The 25,454-nt window shown below is 42.5% G+C and overlaps 1 protein-coding gene across 2 annotated transcripts in view; it reads left to right on the top strand.

Moving 5' to 3' along the window:
* The window catches only part of TDRD12 (tudor domain containing 12), a 75,721-nt gene that overhangs the window by 1,941 nt on the left and 48,326 nt on the right, over positions 1-25,454 (top strand). The window contains exons 2-8 of one of the 2 annotated variants that reach the window (XM_059877492.1): positions 11,422-11,580; positions 13,477-13,613; positions 15,321-15,440; positions 18,221-18,276; positions 19,662-19,747; positions 22,547-22,736; positions 23,529-23,618. In XM_059877492.1, the coding sequence (XP_059733475.1) occupies positions 11,422-11,580; positions 13,477-13,613; positions 15,321-15,440; positions 18,221-18,276; positions 19,662-19,747; positions 22,547-22,736; positions 23,529-23,618 (838 nt within the window). The remainder of the gene's footprint in view (positions 1-11,421; positions 11,581-13,476; positions 13,614-15,320; positions 15,441-18,220; positions 18,277-19,661; positions 19,748-22,546; positions 22,737-23,528; positions 23,619-25,454) is intronic. The other variant, XM_024979033.2, reaches the window with a different exon arrangement.

The raw sequence follows: 25,454 nt of genomic DNA on the forward strand, positions 1-25,454 counted from the left end.
TTGTGCTGTACAAAATATCCTTGTTGCTTATGTATTTTACACATAGTAATTTGTGTCTCATCCTTTACTCCTATTTTGGCCCCACTTCCCTCTCCCGACTAGTAACAACTAGCTTGTTTCCTGTATCTGTGAGTCTGTTTTTCTTTAGTAGCAGATTAAAAAAAAAAAATTTAAACATTCTAGAAACTCCAAAGTATCTATGGTGCCTTAAAAATTTTTTTAATGTCTAAAATTTTTTAAAAACATCTTTCTCCAACGTGGTATTTTGAAGATTTTCAAATTCCTTGAAAACAGGTTACAAAAGCAATATTTGAGAATAACCATATACTCTATACCTAGCATCAACAGTTGTTAACATTTTTGCAGATTTTTGGTTAACATTTTTACACATACTTGCACATTTCTTTATGCATGCTAAGTCGCTTCAGTCATGTCTGACTCTTTGTGACCCTAGGGACTGCAGCCCACCAGGCTCCTCTGTCCATGGGATTCTCCAGGCAAGAATACTGGAGTGGGCTGCCATGTCCTGCTCCAGAGGATCTTTCCCACCCAGGGATCAAGCTCACGTCTCCTGCGACTCCTGTACTGCAGGCTTTACCACCGAGCCAATGGGGACGCCCATATTTCTTTATTTTATAGAATTGTTGACTTCTTTTATTGAACCATTTGAGAATTAGTTGTGAACTCTAAATACTTATGCATGTGTTTCTTAAGAAGACTTTCTCTTACATAACCATAGCATAATTATCAGACTTGAGAAATGTAATGTTGATACAATACTGCCTAATACATAGTCCATACTCAAATTTCTCCAGTTGTTCAGGTAATATATTTTATAACTTGTTTTCTCTGATCCAGGATCCAATAAAATTATACATTACATTTAGTTGCCATGACCTTTTAATCTCCTTTATTTAGGGTTAGTTCTCTGGCTTTTTTGTACCTTTGATGTCATTGAAACTTACAGAGTTACTCCTGCTAGGCTTTGCAAAATATCCTTCAAGTTGAATTTGTCTGTCAGTTTCCTCATGATGGTGTTCAGGTTGGACATTTTTAGTAGAAAATACTGCATAGGTGATGCCACATCAGAGGATAAGAAGTTATTTTTTATCATTAAAAAATCATTACTTTTGAGTAAAAATAATTTAAAAATGTAACTTTTTTATCAGGAAATACTTTAGACATATAAAAAAGCATAGAAACTATTATAAACACCTGGACATCTGCCACCTAGCTTTGCCAAATTTTAACATTTTGCCATATTTGCCTTGTATCTTTTTTACTCATAAAATGTTTTGTTTTTTTAATGTAGAGTTCTGTGGTATTTTGAAAAATGCATAGTCATGTAGTCACCACCATAATCAACATAGAGAACAGGTTCTTCACACTCTGAAATTGTCTTGTGCTCCTTTGTATCGTTCCTTTTCCCCACCTCTCGTCCTTGGCAACCACTGATCTGTCTTCTGTCCTTGTTAATTTTGCCTTTTTCAGAATGTCATAAAAATGGGATTGTACACATGGAATCACAGTGGTATGTAGCCTTTGAGTTTGGCTGCTTTGACTTACCGTAAGGCATTAGAGGCTTATCTACATTGTGGCACTTTTTAGGGTTGAGTAGTATTCTGTTGTATGGATAAATGACTGTTTATACCATCACCAGTTGAAGGCTTCTTGAGTTGTTTCTAAATCATGTTTCCATGTGCTTGTTTTTCCCATGCATCCGTCTTTTTTTGTCAAGTATCTGCTCAGATCTGCCCATTCTTCTGACATGGCGGTTTGTTTGCTTATTGACTTTGAAAAGTTCTTTACATATTCTGGATAAAGTTCTTTGGATATGTGACTTGTAAATATTGCCCCAGTTTGTGGCTTATCTCTTCATTCCTCTAACAATACCTTTCAAAGAGCTTTAAATTTAAAAGAAGGTTTAAATTCGGATTAAGTCCAGTTTATCAATTTTTGCTTATACAAATTGTACTTTTGGTGTTTTATCTAAGAAGTCTTTGCTTAACCCACAGTCACAAAGATTTCACCCCATGTATTCCTCAAAAAATTTTTATAGTCTTATATTTTACTTTTAGATAAATGATCCCTCGGAGTTAATTTTTATATACATTATGAGGAATGGATCAAGGTTCATTTTTTTTTGTATATATATCTAATTTTTTCAGCATCATTTGTTGAAAAAAACTACCCTTCTTCCATTAAATTGCCTTTGTGCCATTATTGAAAATCAGTTGAGCACATATATGTGATTCTGTTTCTGTTCTGTTGATTTATATATTTGTGAATTCTCCAGTACCACACAGTTCTGATTGCTGCAGCTTTATATTAAGCCTCAAAATCAGATAGTGTGAGTGTTCCAACTGTGTTGTTCTTTTTCAGAATTATAGGCGCTGTTCTAGTTCCACTGGCCTTTCAATAAGAATTTCAGAAATAGTTCATTGATTTCTTAACTCATTTTGAGGGGAAATCAGAATCTTAACATTCCATGGATACAGTGTATCTGCATTACAGGCCTTCTTTGATTTATTTCATCAGTGTTTTTTACCTTTTAGCATACAAATTTTGTTAGATTTCCTCCTAGGTAATTCCTGCTTTTTGGTGCTGTTGCAAATGGCACTGTTTTTTATATTTAAATTTCCAATTTTTAATGTAGACATACAGTTGTATTTATTATATGACCTTGTACCCCAAAACCTTGTTAAAGTCACTTATCAGTTCTAGTGTATTTTCTGTAGGCTCCTTATAATTTTCTCCATATATATTCTTATTGTGAATAGAGACACTTTTCTTTCTTCTTTTCTGATTTTCCTAACAATGTTTATTTTGTAATTATTTTTAGCTGTCCTGGGTCTTCATTGCTCATGGGCTTTTCTCTAGTTGCGGCGAGCAGAGGCTCCTCTAGTTGTGATGTGGTGGCTTCTTTTGTTGAGGAGCAGGGACTGTAGAGCACATGGGCTCAGTAGCTGTGGTACGTGAGCTTAGTTGCTCCGCGGGGTGCGGGATCCTCCCAGATCAGGGATCAAACCCATGTCGTCCGCACTGGCGGGTGAATTCTTCCCCACTGAGCCCCAGGGAAGCCCACATCTTTTTCTTGTCTTACTGTGGGACCTCCAGCACAATGTTACTGATTAGGCATGGTAAACACATAACTAATAAATTTTTGTTTTGTTTTAATTTTCAGTTCTAGAATTGCTGTTTTCCAAAGGTTTTTTTTTTTTTTTTAAGTTTTCTTTTCTTTTGTGAGATTCTTCTTCAAATAAAAAACAAAACCCTCTCTACAGCAGTCTTATCTTCTAAGTTTTTGAACATAGTATTATAATAGCTGCTTTTAAGTCTTGCCTGTACAACTTCAGGGGCTTCCTAGGTGGCACTAATGGTAAAGAACCAACCTACCAATGCAGGAGATGTGAGAGATGTGGGTTCAATCCCTGGGCTGGAAAGATCCTCTAGAGGAGGGCATGGCAATCAACTCCAGTATTCTTGCCTGGAGAATCCCATGGACAGAGGAGCCTAGAGGGCTATGGTCCATAGGGTGCAGAGAGTCAGACACAACTGAAGCGACTTAGCATACATGCATGCTGTTCACTTCACCATCTGGGCAGCCTTGGGTTCAATTTCTGTTCACTTCACCATCTGGGCAGTCTTGGGTTCAATTTCTGCTGTTTGCTTGGCCTTGCAGCACATGCTCCTTTTTTTGCTTGTCTAATATTGTTCATGCTACACTAGGGGTTGTGATAGAGAGCTGCTGTATCTCTTTGTCTTTGCTTTGGGAGGCTTGGATTACAGTACTTTGGAGACCTCTTAAGATGAGCTTAAGATGGCAGAGTAGAAGGACATGCTCTCATCTCCTCCTGTGAGAACTCCAAAATTGGAACTGCTAAACAACCATCAACAGGAGAATGTTGGATCCCACCAAAAAAAAGATACCCACATCCAGGGGCAAAGGAGGAGGCCCAACAAGACAGTCAGTTCAGTTCAGTCGCTCAGTCATGTCTGACTCTTTGCGACCCCATAAATCGCAGCACGCCAGGCCTCCCTGTCCATCACCAACTCCTGGAGTTCACCCAGACTCATGTGCATCGAGTTGGTGATGCCATCCAGCCATCTCATCCTCTGTCGTCCCCTTCTCCTCCTGCCCCCAACCCCTCCCAGCATCAGAGTCTTTTCCAATGAGTCAACTCTTCGCATGAGATAGCCAAAGTATTGGAGTTTCAGCCTCAGCATCGGTCCTTCCAATGAACACCCAGGACTGGTCTCCTTTAGAATGGACTGGTTGGATCTCCTTGCAGTCCAAGGGACTCTCAAGAGTCTTCTCCAACACCACAGTTCAAAAGCATAAATTCTTCGGCGCTCAGCCTTCTTCACAGTCCAACTCTCACATCCATACATGACCACTGGAAAAACCATAGCCTTGACTAGACGGACCTTTGCTGGCAAAGTAATATCTCTGCTTTTTAATATGCTATCTAGGTTAGTCATAACTTTCCTTCCAAGGAGTAAGAGTCTTTTAATTTCATGGCTGCAATCACCATCTGCAGTGATTTTGGAGCCCAGAAAAATAAAGTCTGACACTGTTTCCACTGTTTCCCCATCTATTTGCCACGAAGTGATGGGACCAGATGCCATGATCTTAGTTTTCTGAATGTTGAGCTTTAAGCCAACTTTTTCACTCTCCTCTTTCACTTTCATCAAGAGGCTTTTTAGTTCCTCTTCACTTTCTGCCATAAGGGTGGTATCATCTGCATATCTGAGGTTATTGATATTTCTCCTGGCAATCTTGATTCCAGCTTGTGCTTCTTCCAGCCCAGCATTTCTCATGATGTACTCTGCATAGAAGTTAAATAAGCAGGGTGACAATATACAACCTTGACGTACTCCTTTTCCTATTTGGAACCAGTCTGTTGTTCCATGTCCAGTTCTAACTGTTGCTTCCTGACCTGCATACAAATTTCTCAAGAGGCAGGTCAGGTGGTCTGGTATTCCCATCTCTTTCAGAATTTTCCACAGTTGATTGTGATCCACACAGTCAAAGGCTTTGGCATAGTCAAGACATTAGGAGGGGTGAAATCATGTTTAGAATCAAACCCCATACCCACCAGAGATGCTCGGAGGGCTCAAACAAAACCTTGTGTGCACTAGGACCCAGAGACCCCACAGAGACTGAGCCACACCTGCCTTTGAGTGTTTGAGTGTCTCCTGTGGAGGCACAGGTCAGCAGTGACTGCCACGGGGAGAGGGGCTCTGGCTGCAGCAGACATGGGAGGCACAGCGTGTGGCATAAATCCTCTTGGAGGAGGTTGCCATTAGCTCCACCATAGAGCCCCTCAGCAAATGACCCACAAACTGAAAAACAATTATACCAAAGAAGTTCTTGCACTGTTAGGAAAGTTCTAGGACCCACAACAGATTTCCCAACCTGTGGATCCTTCAAAGGGACTCAGAACCTCCAGGGAATTTGACTTTGAAGGCCAGTTGAATTTGATTACAGAACTACGACAGGACTGGGGAAACAGGCTCTTGGAGGGCACACACAAAACCTCGTGTGCACCAGGACCCAGGAAAAAGGAGCAGTGACCCCACAGGAAACTGAGCCAGACTTGCCTGTGAGTGTCCAGGAGTCTCTGGCGGAGACGTGTGTCTACAGTGGGCTGCTGCAGGGTCGTGGCACTGAATGCAACAGTCCTGGGAGCCTCGGCATGCTGGCATAAGTCCTTTTGAAGGAGGTCACCATTACAGCCATTACTCCTACCATAGTTTGGCCTCAGGCCAAACTAACAGGGAGGGAACACAGCCCCAGCCATGAACAGAAAATTGGATTAAAGATTTACTGATGAGTTCACTCATGTCTGACTCTTTCTGACCCCATGGACTGCAGCACGCCAGGCTTCCCTGTCCATCACCAACTCCCAGAGTTTACTCAGACTCATGTCCATTGAGTTGGTGATGCCATCCAACCATCTCATCTTCTGTCATCCCCTTCTCCTCCTGCCTTCAATCTTTCCCAGTATCGGGGTCTTTTCAAATGAGTCAATTCTTCGCCTCAGGTGGCCAAAGTATTGGAGTTTCAGCTTCAGCATCAGTCCTTCCAATGAATATTCAGGAGTGTTTCCTTTAGGATGGACTGGTTTGATTTCCTTGCTGTTCAAGGGACTTCTCAAGAGTCTTTTCCAACACCATTAGTTCAAAAGCATCAATTATTCAGCACTCAGCTTTCTTTATAGTCCAACTCTCACATCCATACATGACTACTGGAAAAACCATAGCTTTGACTAGATGGACCTTTGTTGGCAAAGTAATGTCTCTGCTTTTTAATATACTGTCTAGGTTGGTCATAATTTTTCTTCCAAGGAACAAGTGTCTTTTAATTTCATGGCTGTAGTCACCATGTACAATGATTTTGGAGCCCAAGCAAATAAAGTCTTGCACTGTTTCCATTGTTTTTCCATCTATTTGCCGTGAGGTGATGGGACCAGATGCCATGATCTTACTCTTCTGAATGTTGGATTTTAAGCCAACTTTTTCACTCTCCTCTTTCACTTTCATTGAAAGGCTCTTTAGTTCTTTTTTGCTTTCTGCCATAAGTGTGGTGCCATTTGCATATCTGAGGTTATTGATATTTCTCCCAGCAATCTTGATTCCAGCTTGTGCTTCATCCACCCCAGCATTTCTTATGATGTACTCTGCATATAAGTTAAATAAGCAGGGTAACAATATACAGCCTTGACGGACCCCATTCCCGATTTGGAACCAGTCTGTTGTTCCATGTCCAGTTCTAACTGTTGCTTCCTGACCTGCATACAGATTTCTCAGTAGGCAGGTCAGGTGGTCTGGTATTCCCATCTCTTGAAGACTTTTCCACAGTTTGTGGGATCCACACAGTCAAAGGCTTTGGCATAGTCAATAAAGCAGAAATAGATGTTTTTCTAGAACTCTGTTGCTTTTTTGATGATCCAACAGGTTTTGGCAATTTGATCTCTAGTTCTTCTGCCTTTTCCTTTTTTTTTTCATCTGCCTTTTCTAAATCCAGCTTGAACTCTGAAAGTTCACAGTTCACATACTGTTCAACTGGCTTGGACAATTTTGAGCATTACTTTGCTAGCGTGTGAGATGAGTGCAATTGTGCAGTAGTTTGAACATTATTTAGCATTACTGAGCATGGCCCCACCCATCAGAGCAAGACCCAGATTCCCCCACAGCCAGTCCCTCCTGTCAGAAAGCTTCCACAAGCCTCTTATCCTCTTTCATCAGAGGGCAGACAGAATGAAAACCACAATCACAGAAAACTAACCAGACTGATCACATGGACCACAGCCTTGTCTAACTCAATGAAACTATGAGCCATGCCGTGTAGGGCCACCCAGGACAGATGGGTCATGGTGGAGAGTTCTGACAAAACATGGTCCCTGGAGAAGGGAATAGTAAACCACTTTAGTATTCTTGCCTTGAGAACCCCATGAACAGTATGAAAAGGCAGAAAGACATGACACTGAAAGATGAACTCCCCAGGTCACTAGGTGCCCAGTGTGCTGCTGGAGAAGTGTGGAGAAGCAGCTCCAGAAGGAATGAAGAGGCGGAGCCAAAGCAGAAACAGCGCCCAGTTGTGAATGTGACTGATGATGGAAGTAAAGTCCGATGCTGTAAAAAACAATATTGCATAGGAACCTGGAATGTTAGGACCATGAACCAAGCTAAGTTGAAAATGGTCAAACAGGAGATGGCAAAAGTGAGCATAGACGTTTTAGGATCAATAAACTAAAATGGACTAGAATTTAATTCATATAACCATTATATCTACTGCTGTGGGCAAGAATCCCTTATTAGAAGTGGAGGATCCCTCATAGTCAACAGAAGAGTCCAAAATGCAGTACTTGGATGCAATCTCAAAAATGACAGAATGATCTCTATTTGTTTCCAAGGCAAACCATTCAATATCACAGTAATCCAAGTCTATGCCCCAACCACTAATGCCAAGGAAGCTGAAGTTGAACAGTTCTATGATGACCTACAAGACCTTCTAGAACTAACACCAAAAAAAGATGTCCTCTTCATCATAGGGTACTAGAATGCAAAAGTAGGATATCAAGAGATACCTAGAATAACAGGCAAGTTTGGCCTTGAAGTACAAAATGAAGCAGGGCAAAGCCTAACAGTTTTGCCAAGAGTGTGTCCTGGTCATAGCAAACACCCTCTGCCAACAGCACAAGAGACAACTTTACACATGGACCTCACCAGATGGTCAATACTGAAATCAGACTGATTGTGTTCTTTGCAGCTAAAGATGGAGAAGCTCTATACAGTCAGCAAAAACAAGGCTGGGAACTGACTGTGGCCAAGATCATGAACTCCTTACTACCAAATTCAGAGTTAACCTGAAGAAGGTAGGGAAAACCACTAGGCCATTCAGGTAGGACCTTAATCAAATCATTTATGATTATACAGTGGATGCGACAAATAGATTCAAGGAATTAGATCTAACAGAGTGCCTGAAGAACTATGGATGGAGGTTTGCAGCGTTGTACAGGGGGTGGTGATCAAACCATCCCCAAGAAAAAGAAATGCAAAAAGGCAAAATAGTTGTCTGAGGAGGCCTTACAAATAGCTGAGAAAAGAAGAGAAGTGAAAAGCAAAGGAGAAAAGGAAAGATATAAGCATCTGAATGCAGAGTTCCAAAGAATAGCAAGGAGAGATAAGAAAGCCTTCCTAAATAATCACTGCAAAGGAATAGAGGAAAACAGTAGAATGGGAAAGACTAGAAATCTCTTCAAGAAAATTAAAGATATCAAGGGAACATTTCATGCAAAGATGGGCATAATAAAGGACAGAAACAGTGTGGACCTAATAGAAGCAGAAGATATTAAGAAGAGGTGGCAAGAGTACACAGAACTATACAAAAAATATCTTAATGACCCAGGTAACCACGATGGTGTGATCACTCAGCTAGAGCCAGACATCCTGGAGTCTGAAGTCAAGTGGGCCTTAGGAAGCATCACTGCAAACAGAGCTAGTGGAGGTGATGGAATTCCAGTTGAGCTATTGCAAATCCTAAAAGATGATGCTGTTAAAGTGCTACACTCAATATGTCAGCTAATTTGGAAAACACAGCAGTGGCCACAGGACTGGAAAAGTTCAGTTTTTTCATTCCAGTCCCGAAGAAAGGCAATGCCAAAGAATGTTCAAACTACCATGCAGTTGCACTCATCTCACACGCTAGCAAAATAATGCTCAAAATTCTCCAAGCCAGACTTCAACAGTACATGAACCAAGAACTTCCATGTGTTCAAGCTAGATTCAGAAAAGGCAGAGGAACCAAGAGATCAAATTGCCAATATCTGTTGGATCATAGAAAAAGCAAGAGAATTACATAAAAACATCTACTTCTCCATTGAGTACACTAAAAGCCTCTGACTGTGTGGATCACAACAAACTTTGGAAAATTCTTTAAGAGATGGGAATATCAGACCGCCTTACCTGCCTCCTGAGAAACCTGTACTGCAGGTCAAGAAGTAACAGTTAGAACTGCACATGGAGCAATCAACTGGTTCAAAATTGGGAAAGGAATATGTCAAGGCTGTATATTGTCATCCTGCTTATTTAATTTATATGCAGAGTACATCATGCAAAATGCTGGGCTGCCTAAAGCTCAAGCTGGAGAAATATCAATAACCTCAGATATGCAGATGACACCACCCTTACGGCAGAAAGCGAAGAGGACTAAAGAGTCTCTTGATGAAAGTCAGAGAGGAGAGTGAAAAAGCTGGCTTAAAACTTAAACAAAGATCATGGCATCCAGTCCCATCACTTCATGGCAAATAGATGGGGAAACAAAACAGTGACAGACATTATTTTCTTGGGGTCCAAAATCATTGCAGATGGTGACTGTAGCCATGAAATTAAAAGACACTTGCTCCTTGGAAGAAAAGCTATGACAATCTAGACAGCATATTAAGAAGCAGAGACATTACTTTGCCAACAAAGGTCCATCTAGTCAAAGCTATGGTTTTCTAGTAGTCATGTATGGATGTAAGAGTTGGACTCTAAAGAAAGCTGGGCACTGAAGAATTGATGCTTTTGAACTGTGGTGTTGGAGAAGACTCTTGAGAGTCCCTTGGGCTGCAGGGAGATCAAACCAGTCAATCCTAAAAGAAATCAGTCCTGAATATTCATTGGAAGGACAGATGCTAAAGCTGAAACTCCAATACTTTGCTGCCTGAGGCGAAGAACTGACTCATTTGAAAAAGACCCTGATGCTGGGAAAGATTGAAGGTGGGAGGAAGAGGGGACAACAGAGGATGAGATGGTTGGATGATATCACTGACTCAATGGACATGAGTTTGAGCAAGCTCTGGGAGTTGGTGATGGACAGGGAAGCCTGGCATTCTGCAGTCCATGGGATGACAAAGTCGGACACTACTGAGCATCTGAACTGACTGACTGCTTTTCCCCTTGATGACAGAGCATGTTGTCTTTGTCCTGAAACATGGTCTTTATTTCTCAGGCCTAACACTGCAGGGGTTCTGTGAGGGAGCCTGAGGTGTTTACTGAGCCTCCTTAACTTGGTAGGACTCCTGCTCCAAACTCCATTTTCCTGTGATGGATGTCAAAGAGAATCAAAGCTTGTGGTTCTTCACTGACTCAGTTGTGTCTGAGTCTTTGCGACCCCATGGACTGCAGCATGCCAGGCTTCCCTGTCCTTCACTGTCTTTTTCTTTTATTTCATTTTATTTTCTCTTATTTTTCTTTTTCTCACAATTTCTTTTATTTTTCATCTAATGATGAAAATCTTATTTTTTAATGACACTAATAGATGATATCTATTCTTATTCTCTGAACAGAGAAGTCTGACTTTCATTCGTATCCCTTCTACCCCATTCTTGGCTTCCTCTGTAGGTAATAATTTGTATTTTTTTTTATTTGCCACCATTTGTTTCTTTGAAAATGAGCAGAATGTACACGCATTCATATTTTCTTCTCTTTCATACAAAAGAGATGGAATACTGAAAACATTGTCTTGAACCTTGCTTTTGTATTTTATTATGAATATTTTCAAAATACTGATCAAAGATTTTGGTCTTTGCTTTTTGAATCACAATAGACAATTTAAAATTACAAAAAATCAATAGAGTTACTTACATATTATTGGTTACGTGTTCTACATTTTTGTGTGTACATCTTTCATCTTTTTACCCAGTTTTATTGAAGTATAGTTGACATATCATGTTTTATAAGTTCAAGACATACAAGGTGATAATTTGATATATATTGAAGGTCTTTTATCTTCTGTCTAACCCTTTAAGACAGAGGTACTCATCAAGAATTTGTTAAAGCACTTAACTTTGAAACAGTTGCTGTGATTCTGAGGTTTTATAGTTCCACTTTTAAATGATGGATTGTTTTGTTTGTCTTTTGAAATTTTTACAGATTGAAGATCCAGGTTGCTTCTGGGTTGTTATAAAAGGGTGTAGTCCCTTTTTAGATCATGAAGTTGACTATCAAAAACTAAATAGTGCCATGAATGACTTCTATAACAGCCTGTGTCAAGATATAGAAATAAAACCACTGAAGTTGGAAGAAGGGCAGGTATGTATCTGAATGTGCTTTGAACACTGTGTCTTGAAATACTACTCGAAATATAGACTGTTTTGGCAGCTGAGTTGGTATTTCAGTTGCTTATAATTACTTTTTTGTATTAGGTTCTTTTGATTGCATAAGTCGGGCTAGTCACGAAAAGTAGCAGTTATATTAGGTTCACATGGGGCAACAGGAGATGGAGTGTCGTGTAAACCCAGTCATTGGGGCATGGTCCTGGGGCTGGGAACCAGAGGATTATTCTAGATCTATCACAGGGACCTTAGCAGAGAGAGCTTAGAATTTCCAGTCTGGTGCTGCAATGAACATTTGGGTACATGTATCTTTTCAAATTATGGTTTTCTCTGGATATAAGCCCAGCAGTGGGATTGCTGGATCATATGGTAGCTCTATTTTTAGTTTTTAGGGAGCCTCCATACTGTTCTCACAGTGGCTGTTACCATGTACATTCCCACCAACAGTGGGAGAGTTCCCTTTTCTCCACACCCTTTCCAGCATTTATTATCTTTAGATTTTTCAGAGATGGCTATTCTGACCAGTGTGAGGTGATATCTTTACTGTAGTTTTGACTTATATCTCTCTAATTGTTAGTGGTGGTGAGCATCTTTTCATGTGCTTTTTAAATCATCTATCTATATTCTTTGGAGAAATGTCTATTTAGATCTTCTCACTTTTTGATTGGATTGTTTGTTTTTTTGATATTGAGCTGCATGAGCTGTTTGTATATTTTGGAGATTAATCCCTCATCGGTTGCTTTGTTTGCAAATATTTTCTCCCATTCTGAGGGTCATCTTCTCATTTTGTTTATAGCTTCCCATAGCTCAGTTGGTAAAGAATCCGCCTGCAATGCAGGAGACCCTGGTTCACTTCCTGGGTCGGGAAGATCCATTGGAGAAGGGATAGGCTTTCCACTCTAGTATTCTTGGGCTTCCTTTGTGGCTCAGCTGGTAAAGAATCTGCCTGCAATATGGGAGACCTGGGTTTGATCCCTGGGTTGGGAAGATCTGGGGAAGAGAAGGGCTACCCACTCCAGTATTCTGGCCTGGAGAATTCCACGGACTGTATAGTTAATGGGGTTGCAAAGAGTCAGACACAGTGAGCAGCTTTCATTTTCACTTTTCTTTGCAAAAGCTTTTACGTTTAACTAGGTCTATTTGTTTGTTTTTATTTTTATTACTCTAGGAAGTGTATTAAAAAGATCTTGCTGTGTTTTATGTCAGAGACTGTTATGCCTATGTTCTCCTCCAAGAGTTTTATAGTGTCTGGTCTTACATTTAGGTCTTTAATCCATTCTGAGTTTGTTTTTGTGTATGGTGTTAGGGAGTGTTTTAATTTCATTCTTTTATGTGTAGCTGTCCAGTTTGGCCAGCATCACTTATTGAAGAGACTGTCTTTCCTCCACTGTAGAGTCTTATTTCTTTTGTCATGGATTAGGTGACTGTAGGTGCATGGATTTGTATCTGAACTCTCCATCCTGTTCCATTGATCTATATTCCTGTTTCTTTCTTTCTTTCTTTCTTTGGTGCCAGTACCATACTGTTTTGATGACTGGCTTTGTATAATTTGAAGTCAGGGAGCCTAATTCCTCCAGCTTTATTTTTCTTTCTTGACTTGGCTATTCATGGTCTTTTGTGTTTCCATGCAAATTGTAAAATTTTGTGTTCTAATTATGTGAAAAATGCCATTGGTAATTTGATAGGGATTGCACTGAATATGTAGTTTGCTTTGGGTAGTGTGGTCATTTTCACAATATTGATTCTTCCAATCCAAGAATGCGGTATATCTCTCCATCTGTTTGTGTCATCTTTGATTTCTTTTATCAGTATCTTATAGTTTTCTGAGTATGACTAGAGAATTTAATGCTCAAGTTTTCTTCTTATTTTGTAGGTTTGTGTGGTTTATTGTCAGGAACTAAAGTGCTGGTGCAGGGCAGTTATTAAGTCAATCGTGTCTTCAGCAGACCATTACCTCGCAGAGTGTTTCCTTGTGGATTTTGCCAGATACATTCCAGTGAAATCCAGAAAGTAAGTACATATTTATTTTGCTTTAGCTCTTTGGGGGGACAAATGTCAGTTTTGACGGAGAGTATTAATTTTCAAATAAAGGGATGAGAGGTCATAAACTGGAATTTTTTAGCTTCAAGAAGAGCAGATTGCAGGTTCCAGTTTTATGAGCAGTGAGTGTAAGAGCAGGTGGTTGGGATGAGGGATCAGCAGGCAGCTCCAGCCCTCCTTCCACCATCCTTCCTGGAAAGGGCAGGTGCTCTTGGCCAGCCGTTTGCCTGGCCTGGTGTGACCTGTCCCTGCTCAAGTGATGGAGTGGGTCCTTTAGGAAGCCCTTGCTTTACTACACAGAGGATGGTTTGCTGGCACGGCTCCAGATTACAGAGAGAAGGACATGTGTCCCTGCTTATCCCACTTAGCAGAGTGAGGGTGTGACTGTCACAGAGTGACCCTCGCAGATTCCAGGACCACGCACACATTGCAGTTCCCTAGAAAACACTCTCAGCAAGTCAGTCTTGGTGTTTTGGTAATTTTTTCATGATTCCTGCGCCAGTGTCAGCGGATGTCAGTTTAATAAATAATAAGTAAATGTGAGGACTCTTCTTCCGAAAGAGAAAGAACAGTCCCAGCTACAGGAGAGGCGACACCCTGACCGGGAGTCTGTACTAGGAGGCTGCTCCCACACGGGAGGCTGGCAAGTGTTCACGGGAGAGGCGATGCCTATCCGGCTTGTGCTTCTGCACCTTTATAACCATCAGTTCAGTTCAGTTCAGTCGTTCAGCTGAGTCCAGCTCTTTGCAATCCCATGGACTGCAACACGCCAGGCTTCCCTGTCCATCACCAACTCCCGGAGCTTACTCAAACTCATGTCCATCGAGTCGGTGATGCCATCCAACCATCTCATCCAGCCATCTCACTTTATAAGCCATACTGGTTATTAAAAATAACATGATAATTAACGGCGTGAGAGATTTCCTACTAGCATTTGGGTTTTTAAATTTAGTTTGTTTTTGGCAAGAGAATTATTTGATTAGAGCAAGGAAGCCTGGAGGGGTGGTTAGTGCCATCACTTTCTCTTAACTGTTTGAGACGAGGTGGCCAGGCTGCCCACACATGGCCCTGAGAACATGTTGATGTCGAAACTGTATGTGCAAATGCGCTATCATTTTCATGAAGGAGAATGGAAATAAAAATGTGCAACAACTTGGTTATCAAACTGCAGTCCATCAGCTCTTTTGTGCAGAGTTGACAAACAGTGATTCTGAAAACATCAGCTTATTTACAGAAAGTTAAAGGTAATTCTGGTTGTGGATTGAAACTGAAATTTTAAAATCTTAAATAAAATTTGCCTCCAGGTTTGTTCGTAATTACCCAGTGTTTCTCATTCTAAGGAGACAGTATTTTTCTAATCCCTCCCTGCCGCCATGCCATGAAATTTTAATGCCAAAGATTACTGAGTATCTTTTAGGTGCTGTATGTATTTATATACTACATGTATTTTTGTGCTTTATACATAGAGAAGTAAGGTTTTTTCCCTCTGCCCCCAAGAACCAGTTTTCACCTTGTTGGGCAACTGTCTCCAAGCATTTGCTGTTGGTGGTGGCTGTATTAGAATCAGATTTTGTGTGTTTTACATTAAGTATGTTAATTATATAGGTGGACTTTAAAGAAATATGTTATATATAATTTTTTTTTTAATCATGAAACTGTTTTTGTTTCACTGTTAAGCATCCGAGTTGCCATAGAAACTTTTATGCAGCTTCCCTACAGAGCAAAAAAATTCAGACTGTACTGCACAAAACCTGTCACATTGCACATTAACTTCTGTGAAGACAGTGCTGAAATTGTGTAAGTACAGCTTCTAATGTATGCTGAATCATTAGTAAAAGTCTTAAATTGAGTGTAGGAAGTTTATGTGAAATCAAGTCTTTATGAGAAGTGCCAGAACGATTTCAAAGGTCTCTTTGTCCTTCAGGAGGGATCTTCTGAATCAGCCTGTCAAACCTGGCCATGCAGCCATCTCCAGAGGCTGCAGTGTAGGGGGCTTTAGAGTAAGACCCAGGCTCTGTTTTTTTGTTTTGTTTTGTTTTACAAAAAAGAGCAAGTTAACTGTAAAGAGAAACATGGTTACATCGGATCATGAAACATTAGCGAAAAGTCCAGGCATCCTTCTCCAGCCCTGTTTCTTCCCTCCTGCCCTCCCTCCTGGGAAGCCTCTGTGACCTTTTCAGGCTCTGAATTGGCAGACCTTTGTTGGTGCTTTTATGCATATTCACATTTACTGAAAATTAGAATGCACTGTCTTATTGGCGAATTTACCAGCTGGCTTAGTATCTTATTGGTGTGGGTCCCAAGGCAGCTGCAAGAGTGATGCTCTCATCGGACCAGGGGGACTACAGGTGATGAGGGCCGGGGCTGTGGAGATGGGAGGGTCTCCACAGGCCTCACAAAGCATCGGTCATGGAGGCAGCTTCCAAGCTGAGAGAGAACTCAGAACGCAGTACCACCAGGCCATGCAATCTGAATCAGAACTGTGCTGCTTCCTGCAGCTTTATTCCCCACAAAGCTGCAGCGATGGAGGAGAGGGGAAGGCGGAGTGCAAGGGCAGGGGTGGGGGCGCTGCCCCCAGGACCTCAGGGAGTGCTCATTCAAGGCAGCAAAGATCACAGTCATAACCCTGACACAGCACTGCCCAGTGCCGGGACCCATCCCATACAAACACTGGCAGCGTGGTCAGATGACGAGATGGGGGTGTGAGTGTGAGAGGTGCATGTGTACTCATGTGCATGCGTGCGTGTATACGTCTACACTGGCAGCGTGGTCAGATGACGAGATGGGGCTGTGAGTGTGAGAGGTGCATGTGTACTCAGGTGCTTGCGTGCGTGTATACATCTACACTGGCAGCGTGGTCAGATGACGAGATGGGGGGGGTGTGAGTGTGAGAGGTACATGTGTACACATGTGCATGCGTGCGTGTATATATCTACACTGGCAGCGTGGTCAGATGACGAGATGGAGGGGTGTGAGTGTGAGAGGTACATGTGTACACATGTGCATGCGTGCGTGTATACATCTACACTGGCAGCGTGGTCAGATGACGAGATGGGGGGGTGTGAGTGTGAGAGGTACATGTGTGCACATGTGCATGCGTGCGTGTATATATCTACACTGGCAGCGTGGTCAGATGACGAGATGGGGGGGTGGGAGTGTGAGAGGTACATGTGTACACATGTGCATGCGTGCGTGTATACATCTACACTGGCAGCGTGGTCAGATGACGAGATGGGGGGGTGTGAGTGTGAGAGGTACATGTGTACACATGTGCATGCGTGTGTGTATATATCTACACTGGCAGCATGGTCAGATGACGAGATGGGGGGGTGGGAGTGTGAGAGGTACATGTGTACTCGTGTGCATGTGTGCGTGTATATATCTCTACATCAATGTACAGTGCAGAATTGTTTGGAAACAACCTAGCTGTCTATCAAGAGAGGGACAGTTAGGGGCAGCTAGTATGCCAATTATATGCCCCCAGGAGAAAGACTGAGAGTAGAAGGGAGTACATGTATTGGCAAAGAGCTTCAACAAACATTCTTAAGGTAAATTTGCCAATAAGACAGTGCACTCTAATTTTCACCAGTTTAGTTTAAATGAAATAACTCGGGAGCAGCCAGATGGAAGAGATGCATGGGGCAGGGTCTAGGGAAAGGGGCTGCCTTCCCTCCAGGGACACCTGTTCCCCCACATTTCCAAGTGTTCACCAGCCCAGAGGCTCCCAACCTAGTCCATTTTCAGTGTTTATGGAGGCTTCATTACCTAGTCATGATTGATTAAATCATTGGCCTTTGACAGTTGATTCAACCTCCAGTACCTCTCCCCTCCCCAAAGGTCCAGGGAGTGGGATTGAAAGTTGCAACCCTCTAATCACAAGGTTGGTTCCCCTGGCAACCAGCCCTCATCTCTAAGTTACCTAGGCACTTTCTACAGGTCACCTCATTAACATAACAAAAGACACCTTTTATTACTCTCATCACTGAGCTCTGTGCCAGAAACAGTGACAATGACCAAGTTTATATGTCTTACTATAAATCACAGTATCGCACAGAGGAAAGGACAAGATGATGGGGAGAGATGGGACACAGTGAAAGGGAGTCGTCAGAGTGAGGAATACCATGAGACAGCAGGGCCTGGGCTCCCCATGGCCACTCTTAGAACTTTGGTTTAACCAACACGTAGGGAGCCCTCCCTCTGCCAGTGTGTGCTGAGCATTCCTCACTCAGGGTCCCTGTTCCAGGGAGCTAGCACCCTGGCTGGGGAGACAGATGTTGCAGGTAAATGGGACAATGGTGTTGGGATGGATGATGCCATGGAGGTGGGCACGGTAGTGCAGGAAGCCCCACAAAGGGCCCATTCGCAGTGAGTCTCTACACTGGCACAGGAGGTGGTGGGAGAGAAGCCTACTGCGGGGTGCAGCTGGGGTCATCACCCCAGGCCAGAGCTAGACTCCCCATTTCCTGCTCATATGTTCCGTGTGTAATGTCCGAAACATCCAGTGTGTAATTTCAAAGTGATGTTAGCATGACTAGCCTTGGCTTTTATTTCATGAGATTGCCTTTGTTCTCTTCCAGACGGGCCAAGAAGTGGGACAGTGCAGCTATTCAGTACTTCCAGAACATCCTGAAAGGTAAGGCAAGTGCATGACCGCAGCTGCCTGCTTTGAACTGACACCCAAGGGGGTTTCACCTTCAGTTGGGGAAAGGGTTTGACACGTGTGTGCTTTGCTGTTTGACCTCCCCCCTCAGGGGGATTCATAAGTCACATGGAGCTTTTTCCACTCCAAGTATCACAGTGACTTTGTACCCTTGGAATCTGAGGGATGGATGTGGACATCAGTAATTGACAAGAGAAATCAGCAAGGAATTGTGTAGGTGAGGCACCCTTACACGGTGATAATGCCTCTTTCTTAGTCTGTGTAAAACCGCAGCACTGCAAAATAATTTACATGCATTTCATTGAACCGGCAATGATGAAAAGCCTATTTTTTAGCAGGCAAAGGGTAGTCAGTGGGTACCTACTGTGCGGTCCCCGTCCTTGCTAATGAAGATGTATAGAATGTCTCAGCACCTGTTTGGTGTGCTCTCTGTTTAAATCGTTGGCCGTAAATTAGACTCTTCTGTGGCATCTGTCCTAAGCCCTGGCAGTCTGAGCCAAGTAACTGGGCAGCGTCTAGGGTCATGCTGAGGAGTAGTGGGTGTGCAGTGGCTGGGCTGCATCCTGATGCCCGTTGGGGCCCTGGCCCCTCTTCTTCACTGCCCTGCTGTCTGGGTGAAGGAGCAGCCAGAGGCATTGTTGCTGGAGAAATGGGAGGTGGCGGCACCTCTGGTTTTGTAGTTCGGGCCCTTGTGAGCCCACAGGGGCCCTAGGGACTCAGACTTGGAGGAGGCAGAGTGTTTGGGTTGGGTACCGTTCTGCTGCCTCTGAGCAGCCTTCTGAGAGCCTGGTCTCCTCGCCTGTAAAGCGGTAACAGCACTGCCACAGAGGCTTGTGGTGAGAGGGAGTGGGACACATCAGTGGGCTGAGCAGCGTGCCTGGCGGTACCCACACGTGGGGCTGCTCTTCAGGCGTTCAGAGGGTAGAATGACTCGGGAAAGACTCTGGCTGGGCCTGTGGGTTTGGGGATCACTGGAAAAGAAGGGCGGCCCAGAGCTGTGCTCGAGGTGCTGTCACAGGGCGGCCGGAGGAGGATGGGGGCTGAGGGGACAGAGGACACTTGGCAGACTTTGCCTGGAGAGCCTTCACCTTGGCTCACCTGCCGCCAGAGCCCTCCTGAGGGAGGAGGCTCTCAGACATTGTGGCACTGGGTAGTCGTGGGTGGTTAACAAATGGTCATAGTCGTTTCACCCATTCTTATTTTTTTGGCCATGAGGCATGGCATGCGGGATCTTAGTTCCCCGACCACGATTCAGACCTGCAGTGGAGGTGCAGAGTCTTAACCACTGGACCCCCAGGAAAGTCCCTCAAGCATACTTTTAACATCATCTTCTTCATGTTTTCATTTATGCTATTTAGCGACTACCCAGGTAGAAGCCAAATTGTGTGCTGTGGAAGAAGATACTTTTGAGGTTTACCTTTATGTAACTCTGAAAAATGAAAAGGTGAGTGAAAGAGTTGTATTTTTAAAGTATTTTATTATTATTAAGATGCTATTTTAATAAAGCAACGCACACAAGAAAAACAGTGTCATTCACACTTGCCCTTACCTCAGGCTGTTACAGAGCAGAGGCGGGCTCAGCAGAGAGGACTGACGGTGGCTGCATGAGGTCATAATTGCTAGAAAAATAAATGGGGCCAGCAGTTCTTTTCTAGCTCCTAAAGGAAGCACAGGGATGTGTCCGGGTGTTCTCTTCCTCTCTCTGTTTTAAACTTGTTTTCTTTCACACCCAATTTTTAGGAGACGTGCACGCTGATCCTTTTTTGTCAGTACCCTTCCACTGTCTGGATATACTACAGTGTTCATCCATTCACTTGCTGATGGACATTTGAGCTGTGGCCTCTGTGGGGCAAGTGCAAATGAAACTCCTGTGACGATTCACGTGCAAGTCTTCCTTGGACCTGTGCTTTCATTTTTCTTGGGTAAATACCCAGGAGTCACCCTTCTGGGTGGTTTTATAAGTGTTAAGAGACTACCAAACTGCTTTCCAGAGTGACCATTGTACAGTCCCATCAGCAGTGAGTTACACTTCCTCCACATCCTCTCCATTCCTTTCATGGTCATTCTCATTGGTGTGTAGTGGTCTCTCATCGCAGTTTATTTGCGCTTCCCTAATGCACTTTCCTTCTTGGAGAAGGAAATGGCAGCCCACTCCAGTACCTTTGCCTGGAAAATCCCATGGACAGAGGAGCCATGTATGCTGCAGTCCACGGGGTCGCAGAGTCGGACACGACTGAGCGACTTAACTCACTCACTCAGTGACATAGTGGTCTTGAGTGTCTTTTCATATGCTGTTTGCAATCCATATATCTTTAATGAAGTATCCAGATCTTTTACCCATTTATTTTCATTTTCTCCTTTTTAAAATTTTTTTATCCTTTTTAAAATTGAGGTATAATTGATGTACAACATGATATTAGTTGCCTGTGTACAGCACGACGCCTTAATACTTGTCCATACGCATTGCACAGGGTCTAGTTAACACCCATTACCAACAGTGACAGCATTTTTTTTCTTGTTCTCATCACAAGATTGAGCAACTTTCAAACATGCGATACAGTATTGTTAACTATAGCCACCTTGCTGTACATCATATGCCCGTGACTTATTTATTTTATAATTGGAAGTTTTTACCTTTTGACTCCCTTCTCCCATTTCACGACCTTCTCCCTCTGTGCCCCTGACCCCAGCTCTGGCAGTCACCGGTCTGTTCTCTGTCTGTGAGCTTGTTCTGTTTCGTATTTAGATTCCACATAGAAGTGGAGATTATGTAGCTTTTGTCTTTCTCTTATGTCATATAGTGTAATGTCCTTAAGGTGAGTATATGTTGTCACGGATGGAAAGATTTCATTCTTTTTGTGACCAAATAATATCCCATTGTGTGTATATGTATATACATCACATTTTTTTTTATCCGTTCATCCACCGATGAATACTTAGATTGTTTCCGTAATTTTGGCTATTGTAAATAACATTGTAGTGAACACCGAGATGCGTGTGTCTTTTCAAGCTAATGTTTTTGTTTTCTTTAGATAAAGACCCAGAAGTGGAATTGCTGGATTGTATGGGAATTCTGTTTTTAATTTCTAAAGGAACCTTGGTACTGTTTTCCGGAGTGACTATGCCAATTTACATTCCTACCAGTAGTGCCTAAGGGTTCCTTTTTCTCCACATCCTTGAAACACCTGCCCTGGGTGTTTCTTGTCTTTTTAATGATAGCCATTCTGACAGATGTGAAGTGGTACCTCACCCTGGTTCTGATTTGCATTTCCCTGGTGATTCGTGATATCCAACATCTTTCTTGTCCCTGTTGACCATCTGCATGTCTTGTTTGGGAAAAGGTCGATTCAGATCCTCTGCCCATTTTTAAATTGGATTATTTGGGGTTTGTTGGTTACTATTGTTTATGAGTTTTTATGTATTTTGGGTATTAACCTCTTATCAGATAATAAGTGACTTAACAGATGTTTCCTCTTATTAAAAATGCTTTTGTTTTCTTGGTGCTGTTTTGGCTCAGAAGAAGCTTTCTGGTTTGATGTGTGTCGTTCTCCTGGTTTATCTTCACTTCTGTTGCCTTTGCTTTTGGTGTCAGACTCCAAAAATTATCACCAAGACCAGTGTCAAGGAGCTCATTATCACCTATGTTTTCTTGTATGAGTTTTATGGTGTCAGATCTTATATTCAAGTCTTTAATCCATTTTGAGTTTGTTTGTGTATGGTGTGAGTTAATGGCACAGTTTCATTCTTATGCATTTAGCTGTCTAGTTTTCCCAACACAGTTTATTGAAGAGACTGTCATTTCCCCATTATATAGTCTTAGCTCCTTTTTAGTAATTGTATTGACCATATATATCTGGGTTTATTTCTGGGCTATCTTTCTGTTCCATTGAACTATGTGTCTGTTTTTATGCTAGTGCTGTATTCTTTTAACTGCTATGTTTTGCCTGTTTAAAAATTGGTTTTGTTTTCTTTTAATTGAGTTTTTTGAGAGTTCTTTATGTATTCTGGGTATGTCCATCCAAAGGTATTATCTAAAAAGATTTTCTCCTGTTTTTCTTCTCAAAGAAGGTTGGCCAGAAGTGTATAGTTCACCATTACTAAAGCAGAAGTCACGAGATCAATTTCTGTCCAATTCTGTTCTATAAAATAATTTTTCTGAAGATTAAAGTTTTCAGTTAAGTTCGGCGTGTTTTTTGAACAGTCACATGACTGTGTTTGTCTTATTCATGAAATGTTTACACAGGTTTGTGTTAACGATGATCTGGTTGCAAAGAACTTCGCTTGTTATGTGTCACCCATGGAGAATAAAAACTTTGATTCTTTGGAGAAGCCAAGATTGAATATAAAGTCAGCATCCTTTTCCAGTAAGCTCAATCCAGCACTTACTCTTTGGCCAATGTTTTTGCAAGGAAAGGATTCTCAAAGGATGGAAAGTGAGTGGATTTCACCAATGTTTGTTTCCCTTAAGTTGTTTATTTATAGAAATCTTAGTGTATTAATGTAAATTGTTGTATCGAGTTTTCCCCATATGGAGACAGAGACTTTGATTCTGAATTTAACATTTTAATTTTTTTGAAATATTTTAATTTTAATCCTAGTGAGTTTGTTAGGTTTGAGTTTTGAGGTTCTAAGAGAGCTGTTGTGGTTTGTTTTTATGAGAGCAGGAAAAAAGATTGTTATTAATTTCTTATTAACATGGAGTTATATTTTCACTCTGTGACTAGGTGGGTAAAGAATCCACCTGTCGTGCAAGAGACACAGGAGATGTGGGTTCAATCCCTGGGTCAGGAATATCCCCTGGAGAAGGAAATGGCAAACCACTCCAGTATTCTTTCCTGGAAACTCTTATTGACAGAGGAGCCTGGTGGGCTGCAGTCCATGGGGTCGCAGAGTCTGACTTGACTTGGTGATTGAGCACAAGCACACGTATTTTCAGAAGTCTGTCTGTTAGTAGTTTAATGATATTATCAAAACAAGGGTGTTTTTTAGAATTTTGAAAAAGAGCCATTTATTAGCATGAAAATATGAGAAGAGTCAGTCATGGGCAATGGAAACAAGGGTAGATATTTCCTCTACACCCATGTTTCTTATTCCCCTCACGTTGCTCCCCTGCCCTGTGGTAGGTATTCTGTAAATCATACAGCAGAGGTGATTTACAACAAATTCACATTTGTATTTTGGGTTTTATTTCATGCTTTAATCTTGAAATGTATTCTTTCTATCAGAGTCATGTGGTTTAACTTTTCTAGCAAAGTCTCTCAAGCATCCGTGGCCCCAGGGTGCAGGTGACTTCAGGCCAACCAGTAGGCTCCTGGGTGAGTTTTCCTCTCTTGTTCCATTTCAATATAAAAGAATATTCTTAAATATCTCAGGACTGTAAGAGTTGTTTATAAGGCTGTGGTAATTCTGTCTCTCTTTTTCCCTTAATTTAATGGAACCGATTTATGCTGTGAAAGAAAGTGAAAAGAAAGTGAAGTCGCTCAGTTATGTTTTGCCTACCAGGTTTCTCTGTCCATGGGATTTTCCAGGCAAGGATACTGGAGTGGATTGCCATGCCCTCCTCCAGGGGATCTTCCCAACCCAGGGGTCAAACCCAGGTCTCCCGCATTGTAGGCAGATGGTTTACCATCTGAGCCACCAGGGAAGTTTATGCTGTTGCTGCTGCTGCTGCTAAGTCACTTCAGTTGTATCCGACTCTGTGCGAGCCCATAGATGGCAGCCCACCAGGCTCCCCCGTCCCTGGGATTCTCCAGGCAAGAACACTGGAGTGGGTTGCCATTTCCTTCTCCAATGCATGAAAGTGAAAAGTGAAAGTGAAGTCGCTCAGTCGTGTCCGACTCCTAGCGACCCCATGGAGTGCAGCCTACCAGGCCCCTCCATCCATGGGATTTTCCAGGCAAGAGTACTGGAGTGGGGTGCCACTGCCTTCTCCGATGCTGTAGATGCTGACAAAGATAATTTGCCTCGTAGTCTGTAGGATTTTGCCGAAACATAAAGAACGTAACAGGCACTTGTTTGTGTGTAGGACTGATTTATTCTAGCCCAGACATAGACCAGTGGTTATTATTTGTCGTCAGAATATACCTAAGGATTTTATTGGATTTTATTTTAAGCAATAGGATGCATAAAAATAAGGAAGAGGCATTTATGAAGTCAGAAATATCCCGTCTTTAACTCTGTATCTACAAGTTCTTGAATGAGTTGGAATTACTGGATGAGGGTAAAACTTGCTCGGCTCACCCTCTGTGGTGACTGCTCTGTGCTCACCCCCACATTGGGTGTATGTGTACCTATCAGTGCTTCAGAGAGAGCCGTAGTAAACCTCTAGTAAACTAAAACTTGAAGTGTGTGCTCAATCGTGTCCAACTCTTTTGCGACCCTATGGATTGTAGCCTGGCCAGGCTCCTCTGTCCACGGGATTCTCCAGGCAAGAGTACTGGAGTGGGTTGCCGCTTCCTACTCCAGGGGATCTTCTGGACGCAGGAATCAAACCCACGTCTCCTGCGTTGGCAGGCAGGTTCTTTACCACCAGTGCCTCCTGGGAAGCACCACCTTTGATACCTACTTATTAAAATTTTAGTCTTTTTTCTCCCAGTTTTTCAGGTGTGAGGCTGTGTCTTATTTCTTAAGAAATGAGATTCTACTGTACAAACCTATATGTGGTGTTTTTCACCTCTCTCTGGGTTAGCTGCGTCCAGTGTGATGTGGTTTGAGGCTGTGGACTCTGCCATGAGACCGTCCATCTGCCCCCTCCTCTGTGGCACAGGGAACAGCATTCCCTGCTGCTGGGTTGGTGAGATGAGCTCTCTGCATGCAGAGTTTGTGTGGCAGACTTGGGCACCTGTGGCCCCACCTACATTCTGGTTTGCCTTATAGGAGGCATAGTGTGTCATAGGAATTCCTGCTGAAGGGAGCCCGTTACTGACGGGAATGTTATTTCCATTTTTGTTTCTTCCATTTCCATGGAAGCAAGAAAAATACCAGGTATTTACATTGTGTTTAACCACTGCACAGCTTTCCATTGTTTAAGGGCCCCCCTGGTGGCTCAGATGGTAAAGAATGTGCCTGCAGTGCAGGAGGCCTGGGTTCAATCTCTGGGTCAGGAATATCCCCTGGAGAAGGGAATGGCAACCCATTCCCTTGGGAATGGG

The sequence above is a fragment of the Bos taurus genome, chromosome 18 (genome assembly GCF_002263795.3).
Source record: "Bos taurus isolate L1 Dominette 01449 registration number 42190680 breed Hereford chromosome 18, ARS-UCD2.0, whole genome shotgun sequence".
Lineage (NCBI taxonomy): Eukaryota > Metazoa > Chordata > Mammalia > Artiodactyla > Bovidae > Bos > Bos taurus.